General features: G+C 43.5%; 1 protein-coding gene across 2 annotated transcripts in view; it reads left to right on the forward strand.

Moving 5' to 3' along the window:
• Nucleotides 1-14,044, forward strand: part of RNF38 (ring finger protein 38) — a 230,578-nt gene that overhangs the window by 145,522 nt on the left and 71,012 nt on the right. For both annotated transcript variants that reach the window (XM_066604470.1, XM_066604471.1), the window contains exon 2: nt 8,380-8,450. In XM_066604470.1, the coding sequence (XP_066460567.1) occupies nt 8,380-8,450 (71 nt within the window). The remainder of the gene's footprint in view (nt 1-8,379; nt 8,451-14,044) is intronic.

Below are 14,044 nucleotides of genomic sequence, written 5' to 3' on the forward strand. Positions count from 1 at the left end.
TTTGGGGACATAGATTCTAAAAATTATATTAGTTTTTCTCCATCAGGTCTGCTTACTAAGATATGACATGTGTCCATATAAATGTATCCATGTACCCATATTGTATTATACACGTAATGGCTGCCAATCAAAAGCTGAAGGTACAAAGATAAATCCCAAGAAGCTGAGAACATGAATGAAATGAATTTCTTCATTGAGATGTCAATTAAACTACATTTCTGTGATTTCCTGCGATAAGATGTTCCTGGACATTCGCGCTAGATGTTTCCCCAGTAGTCCGCCATCATATGCATCTCCCATCGCCCGCAGTTCTGTTCTTCCACGGTCACCAGTAGTCCGCCATCATATGCATCTCCCATCGCCCGCAGTTCTGTTCTTCCACGGTCACCAGTAGTCCGCCATCATATGTATATCCCATCGCCCGCAGTCCTGTTCTTCCACGGTCACCAGTAGTCCGCCATCATATGCGTCTCCCATCGCCCGCAGTCCTGTTCTTCCATGGTCCTTATTTCCTGGTGAAATCGTTCCCCTTGTTCATCACTTACATCACCAAGATAATCTGGAAATCCATCCACAATGAATGGCGGTCCAGCTATCTGACGCTCCTGTTACACCAAATGTTCAGAACCAGAAGTGAGCTTCTCCACAAGTTTACCGAAGTTTACAGCCCTATAGATCCCAAGGAAATGCTTTGCAACCCTACAAGACAACAACCGTGCCTCAAGATTGTCCACTGAATCTTGGGAACGTTGGTCTTTCATGAGTTCCCGGATTTGTGGTCCATTGAATTTCCCTGCTTTTAGCTTCTCCATGTTCATCGCAGGATGTTTTCTACATTTGTAGCCGAAACACGTTCCATCTCCCTTCAATGCCCTTAGACATTGTTTCATCAACCCAAGTGTGATGTGCAGCGGCGGCGATATATATCATATGTACTAATAGTAAGCAGATGCTGGCGGGAAAATATAGGACATATAACAAAAACAGATAATGACATCAGGAATATCTCAAAAACTACTAGAGCTCCTAGAGCAAAATGGATGGGATTTGCAGAATCTGCTGCACAAAAATACCCAGAATAAGGTCTAAAATTCCAAAAACCATGAGAATAGTTTATTTGTTCCCCAGTGTAATTAGTGATGTGGGTCTACTAGGGTCATTTAAAAGATCAACAGGATGTTAATTCTTTCACGCTGGTCTCTCAAATGGAACTTTCCAAGGTGCACTGTAGACTATAGGTCGGCATCACCACAGGAAATAATGGGGCAGTATGATGGCTCAGTGGTTAGCAATGTTGCCTTGCCCTACCAAGGACAATATCTGCATGGAATTTGTATGATGTTCCTGTGTTTGTGTGAGTTTCCTCCGGGTGCCCCAGTTTTTGCTTGCTCCAAAAACATGCTAATATGTGTACTAAGACTGTGAGCCCCAATGGGGACTTCCAAGGGATATGCAGCACTGTGGAATAATTATTTGCCATATAAATGTGTAAAGTAAATAATTAAAATACCTGCACGTTGCTCGGTTATGGGGGAGAAATTGTTGAATTGATGCCCTCTTCTCAGTGCTCCACAAATCAGAGAGGTGCAGTTCAGGCAGTAACTCTAGAGCAAGAAGTGATGCTGGAGAAGGGAGTGTTTGCAGTGTTACCTATACAGCCCAGCAATATGTAGCCATTTGTTTTTGCCCGTGGTTCTAGGGATCTAGAGTGAATCGAGAACCTTGGCAAGTTATATTAGTACATGAAATAAACCTAGAAGGTCTATGTTATTAATGCATTTTAATTTTACTTAGCACTCGTTCACACAGGCGTATTTTCAGTCCGTATCACGCGGGCAATATGGACCTATTGGTTGGGTTAATCAGATGTGCTTTTCTTATACACGTAATTTTTATTTTTTAATGCAGCATGTCCTGTTTTGGTCCATATTTACAGACTGAATTCACCCATCAAAGTCTATGGGATTGGGTAAAAATGCAGCAAATACGCAGTTGCATGTGTATCCAATGCATTTTTAAGAAAAAGTGACATCAATTGTGCCTTCTACTGTGCTACTACTGACATCAGCACACAGTCATGGGGGCCAGTAGTACAGAACATGGCAGCTGAGGCCACTGATTGACTGCAGCAGTCATTTGCCGTTTCTTGGGTCTATAAGGTCTATGGTACTAAAAATGATCCAACTTTTTCACAGTTGGCAATTCTTGGACAATGCAAGTGTCGTATAGTTTACTTTAGCACTGTCCTCCCATTTTGCATGTGGGGGTGATACAAATGCATAATATTTCCATGCTTCTTTTTTGAATAGCATTTTCATAGCAAAAATAAAGAATGAACAAAGCATGTGTTGTACTCAGGGAAATCTTGACTCGTGTGAGCGTGGTGTACTGCCGTGGGAATTACATGCAAAAATAATATCTTATTATTCTTGAAGAAGGTGTTTGCCTAAATGTTTCTTCACAGAAATGTATTTACTATGGCAGTAATAGATAAATAAAAATGTAGCATGAGTTCAGCAAAGTCTCTTTGCCTCTTCTCTTCTGTAAGCTCAAAGCCAAGGCTTGAGTGGAAGACCCAAATAATCAGAGGCAGACTGATTTTCAATTATGCACAGCTTGGCAACCTATTTTGTTGTTGTTAGCCATTTAGACATTTATGACCCTCAACGACCCTAAACGCGAGCTCCTTCCATGTTTTTTTGGTTGTGTGATATCCATGCCAGTATCTGTCATCATGTCTTTTTTTGCTACTGATCTGTCCGAGAGTTAAAGACCTTTCTAGTGAGTCTGCTCACATTAAATGGCCAAAATCCGTGATCCTGAGCCAGGTCATCTTGGCCTCCATGAGCCTGAGCCCAGTCATCTTGTCCTCCGTGATCCTGAGACCGGTTATCTTTTCCTCTGTGAGCCTGAGACCAGTTATCTTTTCCTCTGTGAGCCTGAGCCCGGTCATCTTGTCCTCTGTGAGCCTGAGCCCGGTCATCTTGTCCTCTGTGAGCCTGAGCCCGGTCATCTTGTCCTCTGTGAGCCTGAGCCCGGTCATCTTGTCCTCTGTGAGCCTGAGCCCGGTCATCTTGTCCTCTGTGAGCCTGAGCCCGGTCATCTTGTCCTCTGTGAGCCTGAGCCCGGTCATCTTGTCCTCTGTGAGCCTGAGCCCGGTCATCTTGTCATCCGTGAGCCTGAGCCCGGTCATCTTGTCATCCGTGAGCCTGAGCCCAGTCATCTTGTCATCCGTGAGCGTGAGCCCGGTGATCTTGGCCTCCAGTAATATATCTGGTCTTATAGAATTCAGCACTTCTCTGTTTGTTACTCTCGACGTCCAGGGCATACGCAGCAGTTTTTACCTGCACCACAGCTCCAACGCATCAATCCTCCTTCTATCAGCTTTTTTCACAATCCAGCTTTTACCTCCATGTATGGCTATGGGGAAACGATGGTTTGCACTATCCTGCGTTTAGTTCCTATGCCGATATCCCTACTTTTCCAGATTCTGTCCATGTTTTGCATCGCGCTTTACCCTTCGTCCCAAAGCTATCCTATGTTTTATCTCTGGCATAGAGTCTCCATCCTGGTCAATTTTCGAACGAAGAAGATGAAGTCTCGCACACATTCTATGGCCTTGTTGTCGATTTGGATTATAATTTGGCCATTTTTTGCTGTCATCATAATTTTTGTCAAACTATTTACTACTCTGCAATTGTTAAGTAATGTTTCCTAAGCAACCACTTCCTTTTACCTGACTAAGCTGTTCACCTCGACTAGCACTGTGTTGACGGGACTTTTACTACTGATGTTCTATCCTCAGGATAAGTCATCAATAGTTGATCGTGGGGGTCCTCCACTCAGGATCCCCACCGATCAACTGATAGTACAGCCCGCTGTCAGTTTAGCAAGCCAGATGCCATCATTGGTAATCAGGGCTGGAAGTGTAATAAAATCAATGGGAGCTGTTCCTCCTATTATACCTCTGGCTCCTCATTTCATTCAAAGTGGAAGCATAATAGGAGGCATCACTCCCATTGAATTTCAATGAGAGTCAAGCCGTCTATTACACTTCCGGCCCTGACCGCTGATGACAACTGACAGTGGCAAAAGGATCAGCTGATGAGTGGGAACCCCAAGTGGTAGACCCCTGTCGATCAACCTATCCCAATCATCCATAGTAAAAGTCCTTGAATACCCCTTTAATCAAATTCCTCTAGACAATTTTTGGGTGGAGAACCCATTTAAAAGTAATAAAGTAAAAGTTGTAGACAAGGTGCTTTTGTTATAATACAAGTCGGTGACATTCACAAATGTCACACAACATAATGTTACAGGTCTCAGAAGAATGTCCAGCAAATCATATAGTCTGCTAGAAAGGTCATAGAAATACTTTGGCTAGTGTACCGTGTGCTGGATACGGGTTAAACAGATGTTCTACAGAGAGCTGAATTTCAAGTGATTTCTTCCTGGGATAATCTAATGTTTATCGTTAGCTTTGCAGAGTTCCAAAATGTATACAACAAGGGAAATTGAATGCTATCATTTTAATGCAAAACATTATTTGTTTATCCTCATCCAAAAATACGGCATATTGGATTAAACTTTCATATTTTTAGACAGACACATTGATCTGATCTTCATGGGGTTGTTACAACAAAAGAGAGGTAATGTAGTAAGAAGCGAGTTACGCATTTCTCTTTTACACCAGGCAACAGAGTCAGACTGTCTTGTCAGTGTACCAAAGCTGGGGTCTGGCCCCAATACAATAATGGGTCCCAAACTTATCACACAAGGAATCCAATTTGGAGCCGACTTAGAAGCCAATCATATGCTACTAGATTCTATTTATTGAGCTGATTCACAGATGACTTATAAAGAGTCAGGGGGGGGGGGCTGCGGGGGTCGGGGCGGTGCAGGGCAGCGAGGGGGAGCGGGGAGGAGAGTGAGAGAGATCCCTCTCTCTCTCTCCCTCCCGATCCCCTCTGCAACCCCCTGCTCACCCCCGCGGCCCCCCCGAATCTTCAGGGACGAGCCAGCAGGTACACGAAAAAGGCGATGCTCTCTTGAGTATATCGCCTTACCGAGTATGCTTGCTCATCTCTACTGACAATGCTTTTGCCTTCACTTTCATTCTATCCTTATAGCTCCATGGTAAAATAGAGCATGCTGCGGTTTTTCTTATACTTGCAGAATACGAAATTCGTACCCGCAAGCGTGAAGGAAAGTTTGAAGCTAGATGCCTTTTAATGCCCATGTAATACCGTGTATCGTCCACGTAGACAGAGATTGTGGAATCCGCAATTCAAATCCTTAAACTGAGACCAGCCTTAAACTGAAACAACCCCTTTCAAAATGTGGCCACCATGGCAATCAGCCAAGTGGGAAGCTGCAGACTCTCAGGCATTTTTCCTGGAGCAGCGACTGAAGTGCAAATGTAATAGAAGGGAAATTTAAGGCAGCCAGAATGAAGGCCGTTTGCCCATATGGTCTGGTAGGGCATATGGACAGCAGTTATCTTCGTGAGACAACCCCTTTAATGCTATTAGTTTCTGGCAGGAATCAAAAATAAGCTGCCATGTGTATATAAGAAATAACACTATTTCTTGTCATTGTATGATTTGTATATGGCATTTATCAACAGTTTTCACCTCTGGAGGTTTTCTCTAATTTTCAGTTTTCCCTGAGCTTCTGTGAGGAGCCTGCTGTTATGATGTCTTCTATAAACTGTACATAGAGAAACCTACAGGTTCTGCTCTCTGTCTGTAATACACACACACAGACAAAGCATTGCCATGAAAGGACATTATACAGCAGCACTGAGCAGTGTATATTTGATTTTAGTAGATGACAATCACTTACTGTTCCTAGCAGGAACATCTATATAGGAGTCCGCCTTCTCGCAGCTCACTGCTCCCCATTGCTCCTCTGCATAAATTTCTCTGGGCATCATGAGTCATCACCCTCCTTGATGTCCTTCGCTCATCTTGCTAGCTCTGTTGCTAGAGATAAACTTCACTTGACAATGGTCAGTGGACAACAAATTAGAAGGGTGAGAGACCCCTGGGGCAGGAGTTTTTCTACAGCACAAAAAATAATTTTCAAATTCTGTCTTCGGACCGGAAGATATGGGGTATATTTCCTATAGTTGATGTTCTCTGCCATCTCTTCATTTCGCCGGTTCCAGGTCCTCTTGTCAGGTGTTCAAGATGGCAGACATGATCATTAGACTACTTAATCACCCATAGTGCATTGGTATTGTTGGACTACCAGTGCACTGTAGCTGCTGTCTAATTGGTTAGCGCTGGTCACGAGATCAGCACTGGTCAGTAACAGAGAAGTGCATAGTAACCACCATAAAAGGGGGTTCAAATTGGGAGAACAGAGAGACAGCAGAGAAGATCAATATAGGGAATACACTATTTTTAGTTCCAAAAGAGAATTCCTTCCTGAAACCGGAGGGTTGCTTTAAGAAATATAATTTGCACTTCTAGTTATCACATAGACAATGACCTAAGTATAAGTTGTTTGAAAAGTTGGTGACCGTTTAACCCTTTCCAATCCAGTGTTGGCCTTCGTCTGTCATCAAGATTTCCTGGCATAGCTCTGAAGTCGGACGAAGGCCGACACATTTTTTACCAGTATACAGGACAGCGCTCCGATGTGGAAGGCTGTTCTGTATACTGTAACATACATATGCAGAACAGCCTCCGACATCGGAGTGCTGTCCTGCATACTGTTAGAAACATGTTAGAAATCGGTGCTATGCAGAAAATCTTAATGACGCTCAAGGGCTGACACTGGATTGGGAAGTGTTAATTTTCAAAAAATTGCTAATAAAGTCATTCTGACGATTCATTTTTATGTGTTTCTATTGAGTAATTCAAAGGAATCCATAAAGCGCCTTCCCACCAAAAATAAATAAGAGCTGGAGAGTATGCGGGTGGCAGGAAAACTGGATTGGGAAGGGTTAAAGGGGTTGTCTAGGATTAGAGAATCATAATTGCTTTCTGTAAATAACAGCAATGCACCTGTCCTCAGGTTGTATATGCTATTGCCATTTAGCCCATTGACTTCTACAGTGTTAAGCTACAGTATCGGACATATACGGTATACTAGTCTCAGCTGAGGCAACTTGAGCGCTTATCAGTATGAAATAGATTTGTGAATTGGAAGTTTGGGGTCTTCTAAACATTTCTCTCTGGAAGACAGAAGTAAAGTTTTATATTAATAGACAACTCCTGCATATATCATAAAGATGAGCAAAGGCTAAAGCTTCCCACTTCTCTACTTTGCAGACTCTAACAGGAATTGGCATGTAGCCATGACTGAAAGCTCTGCTGTGTTTGTGGTGGTATTGGGTGAACCTAGTTGGAAACAATGTTGCTACAGAAGATGAAAACGAAACAAATAATTTGTAAATACCATCATTCAAATATGTAACGTGTGTGTTTGTACAGGCAGAACAACCTTTTCTTTACAATTTGACTAAATCATTTAGTTAGGCTGATCTCACATCGGCGCCGGAGCTTCCAGTTTTGTTGCCAATCTGATACACAAAATACCAGAAGAAGTGTTGCATGGGACACTTTTCCCGGTAAAATGCCGGGCAGCTGAGTGTAAACCAAACAGAACCTCATTATAGTTAATGGGGTCTGTTCGGTTCCATCATAACGCTGGGTTCTCACAAGGCGGAATCCCGCCGGAAATCTCGCGGTTTTACCACAGCGAAAAACCGTGAGATTTTTGCCAGGAAAGTGCTGCTTCAAAAGCTGTGGCACTGAGCCATTGGTTTTGGAGCGGCTTGGCTGCATGCTTTTCCGTTGCAGACGGCGCTCCCATTGAGAGCAGCGTGGTCGCAACGGAAATGAAAAAAATAGACATGCTGTGGCCGGGAAATCCACGCCGCAGTGCTGGCTTTACCGTGACAGATTGGCCGTCCCGTGCGGATGAGATTTTTGACAAATCTCGTCCACATGGCTTGCCAATCCCGGGATTAGTGGCCACAGGCGGATCTGCCACAGCGAAATCCTGCACGGAATTTCTGTGGCCAATCCGCCCTGTGTGAACCCAGCCTACGACGGACGTGTTCGACTAGGGGATTCCACTTTACTGCTCCTCCAGTGGAGCAGGAAAAAGGAATCCCTGATGCAGATGTGAATCCACCCTTCCATGCAGTTCTAATGAAGGGTAAGTTACAATGAGAGCTGACAGTACTTTGGGTTTTAGCTTTAGTCGTCTTAGTGAGCATGAAGCACAAGAGAACATGCTGCTTGGTGTAAAACACTGTACGCTACTTGATTCTTGCTGTAGGTTTAATAGTGTCTGCATAGTCACCGTTCAAAGCGATTTGCTACAATGAGTGATATATCTCTTTTTATTATTTTTCTTGTGCAGGTCATTTGGGCCCCTCGTTTCAGTGTCAGCCAGTGCATCAAGACCACATATGCAACGATGACAGCGAAAAGGTACATGTGCCCTTAAAAGCTCATAAATAACATGACAACCTTTCACACTTTAAAAAGAAATTCAATAATTGCTCATTACTTAAGCAATAACACATGGCGAGAAGTGCATTAAACATTTCAGCGCACAGCCTGGGAGCCTCCGATGCCTTAAGGAGGAAGCTTAACCTTTATTAAAGAATGTTTCTCATGAAATTCAAATATGTGTCTACATATAACCTAATATATTTATTCATGTGCATTTTCACGTCTGCGGATAAAAGCAGAAAAAGAAAGGAATTGCAAAAGAGACACAAAATAGGAAATGCAGCAAACACTGGTGAAGCCGACATGAGCGGATTACTTATAAAAATCGGAGCTGTACTATACAGCGCCTCGCTTAGAAACATGTTAGATGTTGGATGCTCGTTGGTTTTGTGTGATATCTATATACGCAGTATCCTATTGTGTGCCAGTAGTAGATCTGTACAATGCATTAGTACATAGCAGCTAGATTGTAGGGTATTTATGATCCTGAAGCTCCTGGGGCTCGGTATAAAAGCTATATCCATGACCGCCTGTTAAGTGGCAATGACATCATGTGACACTATACATGATGAGATCACTTTTGATTAATTTGGTAGTGAAACGGACAGCTCCATTTAGCAAGATAAGGTTAATGTGTCAACCTGCCTCTACATTGCTTATACTCATATCACTGCTGTACTCTTGGGAGGGGGGCAAGTTGGCACCTTAAGCATACAGATTATAATATGATTGCAAATCTAAGATGTCATGCACATAGCAGAGTCTATATGGTAGCACACTTAGGTTTCTATGCAATGGAGCCATAGATACAACGTGTGCTGTTGTATGATGCCTCTTCATGGAGCCAGATTATGGAAATATTTCCCCTACCCCCCCACCCCTACTGTAAATGCTGCTTCTAGGGGAGAATAATACATTTTAATGCCACTTCTAATGGAGTCTGATGAATCAGATCTCAATCCGATCTCAATCCTCAGTATGACACTAGTGGCATAGGGAGGTAACATGTGCTAATGTATTTCTGTGCCATATTGTGGTTCTGTACAAGTTGGAGCTGAGCTGTTATACAGCCATGTGCATGAGCCTTTAGATGTGTGATTTTCACCAAAACTTCACAGAGGTATCAATCAGGTGGTTATTGACAAGTACTGGACTATGGTTTTTGCATAAATTTCTCTACTGTTCATCTACATGGGGGGTGGACAAAAATATGGAAACACCGTACAAACTGCATGCCTTAAATTATATGGGATTATAAATTATATTTCACAATACTACCAGTAAATTTTAACAAAAGGGCAGCTCAGTGCTAATGATTAAAACCCTATGTGGTCCCAGGATCCATATATGTGTAATACAGCAGAGTAATTAGGCAGTGCTATAGTTGTTGCGTAATGTATTGATCTGCATAACAGCACCAACATGTGGTAAATGTCATTTCTCTTTGAGACAGCGTTCTGTGCAGTTGTGAGGGAATCATGGCAGAGCTGACGGAATTCCAACTTGGTCAAATCTAAGCACAAATACTATTGATGACTTATCCTCAGGAAAGGTGATCCGTAGTTGATCGTCCAGGTTCCACCGGTGAACTGCTGAGCGGGCACATGCTGTCAGCTCCGCTACACACAGGAGTTAGAATTGAAGCTGCTGCTCCGACCCCTGTGTAGTGGCCGGCGCTTGTAACTGCAGGCTGGGGTCTCATTGAAATCAAAGGGAACAGTGCCTGCAATTGCAAGTGCTAGCCACTACACTGGGATCGGAGCAGCAGCTTCCGCCCTGACTTGTGTGTAGCGAAGATGACAGCATGCGCCCGCTCCGCCTATCGTCCGGGTTCCCAAGTGGCGGATCCTGACCAATCAACTATTGAGGACCTATCCTGAGGATACGTCATTCATATTTTTTGTGCCTGGAAACCCCTTTTACACCAAAGATCTGTATGTTTACCTGCTTAGAGAATGTCTGTTGTTTGAAAGACTGAACTCATACATGCATATAAATAATTGGAAGAGGTCCGGAAGCAATTCTTTTAATGCTCAAATAAAATTACAGTTAAAAGGAATCGGTCATACAATTTGTTATCCTCACTGTAGGCAACATAAAGTAGTGACAGGCACACTGATTCTAGCAGTGTATCACATATGGAGTAATGTGCAGCGGGCTTTAAGAACTTACAGTTTGTTTCTGAATGTTTCTTCAGCTCTCAGCAAGAGGAGTCCAGTTTATTCATGAGGACCTAGTAGCCCTGGCCACCATCCAGGACTGACAGTCCTCTAGCTATTGCACTCATAAAGCTGTCAGCCAGGGATGATTTGTGGGGCCACTCGGTCCTCATAAGTAAACTCGACTCGTCTCTTGCTAGGAGCTGCAGAAACAAAGCTGTAAGTTCTTAAAAATATTCCTGCACATTACTCCGTATGTGACCGACTGCTGAAATCAGCATATCTGTCCCGACTGTATGCTGCCTTCAGCGAGGACAACATGAACTACACGACAGGGTCCCTTTAAGATATAAAACCATTTAGCCATGATGAATATTTGGTTAAAAAAAAATGCTTCACGGGTCTAATATACATGACAAAACAGCTATATGTTCCAGTTATGGATCTAGAATAAGGGTGGTTTCACATAGGCGCTCGGGGCTGTTTGAGAATCAGGAAAGGGGAATCTCTGTGGCCGAACAGCTCCATCTTAGAATGGAACCGAACAGTTTCCAAAGAATCCCTGCATTAGAGTCCTGTTAAAGGGTCGTTTACACTGCCCGACCATCGGACAAGACTTTTTGTAAGAACATTCATTTGCCCGCTATTCGGGTTGTGTGAAGCTGCAGCGTGTAAGCCGACAAGTAAGCAAACACTTGTTCATCAGCTGATGCATCATAGTTGTTTTATCACCGACATTAAAACTGTATGGGGGCAAACCATCGTATATATGATCGTTCACCCCCATACAGTCTAAAACAGCCAGCGTGAAGGCTAGTTAACCCAGTAAGGCCTATTGCCCACGGCCGTGACTGGCTCCGCAAGCGGAATTCTGCAGCGGAGTCCGTCACGATGTCCCCACAGAGCCCCCATACTCACCTCCGGATCCGCTGCCCGATGCCCCGCAATCCGTGCCGGCGCGCATGCACAGTACAGCGCATGGCGCCGGCAGTGTAATACCATACCGTCACATGACGCGCCGGTCGCGTCATATGATGTGGGTGTCGGTGGGCAGGGAAGCGTTTTCACGCTATCTACCACTGTGCTACAGCGGAAGATAGCGTGACGGACGGCTTCCATTGTCTGCAATGGAAGCCATCCACGTATACGCCCGTGGCAAATAGAACATGCCACGGGTGATTACGGGTAATTTCACGCTGCGGAATTCCATGGTGGAATTCTGCACCGTGAGCATTGCGCTATTAGGTTCTATAGAACCTAATAGCTGCGGGGCAACGCTGCAGATTTCCGCCGTGTGATTGGCGGCGGAAATCCGCCCGTGGGAATTAGGCCTAAGGACTGTGCGCTGCAAATTTACGGCACTTGGTTCTGGTCTTTAATCTTGGCCAATGGTAAAAATACAGCATGGGATTAAACTCGTGTTCCTACAATGTAGCAGGAGCAGGTCGGGTCCTCAGCTGTTAGTCACTGCTGAGGATCCGGAGGAGAAGGGAGAAGCAGTTCTTAACCACTTCTGCCTTTTTTCTTGCAAACTACATAGCGCTCAATGATTGCTATGTAGTGAAGAGAGAAAGCAGAAGTGGCACTTCCGCTATTCGACCCACTGATCACATGACCAAGGTGTCTTCTATCATGGCAGATATGCAGGATCCTAGCAGGCTCAGTTCAGCTCTGTTAGTGACTACTGTTACTACAAGGGTATGTTTTCTCTTGTAACTGGGGCTCCCATGGATGCTGCTCTTATATATATTTTAGTGTAAATATACTCATTTTAAAAAATGAGCAACCATAATTTAAAAAAAATCTTTTTTTAGCACTAATAAAACTAAAAAACAGGAAAAAAGATATTAAATAAATAGCCCTGTTTGTTATGGGAAAAAAACCCTACAAAAATAATTTTGGCAGCGCAAGAAAAAAAATGGGGCTGGAAAATCACATGAGAAAAATCCTTAAAAAGTGTCTGGTCCTTTTGGTCCAAAACATCCCGGTCCGTAAGGGGTTAAAGCTCGTCGTGGGAATTATATCTATCAATGTAAAAAGACCCTTAGAGACACAAGGATGAGGTTTCCTTAGAACTTGTATTCCAATTACTTCAGAATCAGCCCTATTAAAGCCTGCTGTGGCCAAGGTAATCGCTCCTCTATGCCCCAATCCTCACTATAGTACCCAAATGCAGAATACACGGCGAGTGAACCATAGGAAAATAGAGAAACAACCCCTACTTCTTAGTTTGCTCCATCTTCTTCTGTTAGTTGGAGTTTAAATGTTGTTTGCGTGTAAATGGCAGCTATTATAAGCTCCTCACGTATTTATTTCCATTTTCTTAGAGGTTTAGGCACTTCCAAGGGTGAGTCTCATATTTAAACATTTGGAATGTGTATTGATATGCTCAAGCCATATGTCATCTGTAAACAGCTATATCCATCATTCTCCAAAAGTGACCTTCTGTTCTGCTGCTGATAACAGCGCTCTGTTTGCCTTGCTGGCCTACTGCTATAAAGAAAGTTTTAGCTATGAAGAAGGGAAAGGGAAGGTGATGGGGAAACAGGGGGCTCTCTCGAAAGTAGGAAGTACTTTTGGGGACCATATGAGTTGTGCTATAATAAACCTTGTCAGTTTTTGCTCACCTGAATGAGATGAGCTCCAACATGGACACAAATGTATGAAGCGCTAATCTGCATTGTATATCCCAAGGTCTGTCTTCTGCGCTTCAAGCCTCTTTAATGCTAACTCCAGAAAACATCTGATCAATTTCTAGGATGCCTTGTCACTGCGCATCAAAGCTGGACAGTTGTCATGAAAAGTATATATATGATGAATTATAAATAGTTTTTCAGATCCAGTCCCACAGATAAAGTTTTCAAGCATATGCTGATTAATGAATAACGAGTTCAGGCCCATTTACACGTAGCGATTATTGATCAAACGACAGCAGGTGAGCGATCATCGTTGCATGTAAACGCTGCCGTCGTTCACTATTCAGGTGAACGATGATTGTAAGATGAGCTTAAAATCCAACATTCAGCCTGAGAGAAGATAACAAAGACCGCATGCTATGTTCTCCATGGGAGTCAGAGATTACATTGTTCTCTGCCGACAGCTCGTGCAAGAACAAAGGAGCTGTGCGCAGAGCTCAGACCGCGAGCCGTGCTCTGCAAACAGCTCCTGGTACCCTTTTACACACAAATGAAGCTAATAAAGTGTTAATGGACCTTTGTGCCCATTAACACTTTATGCAAAATGATCACTTAAACTGTCCATCTTTCAATCGTTTGAAAGATTGTCTTTGCGTGTAAATGGGCTGAGCTGACAGTCAAGGATTTTATGGGAGTTAACCCGTCAGACGCTGCAGCTGTGCAACACATTCAGAAAATGACATGACAGCTTTGAACAGTTCATCCACATAAGACA

Source organism: Eleutherodactylus coqui, chromosome 5, assembly GCF_035609145.1.
Source record: "Eleutherodactylus coqui strain aEleCoq1 chromosome 5, aEleCoq1.hap1, whole genome shotgun sequence".
Taxonomy (NCBI): domain Eukaryota; kingdom Metazoa; phylum Chordata; class Amphibia; order Anura; family Eleutherodactylidae; genus Eleutherodactylus; species Eleutherodactylus coqui.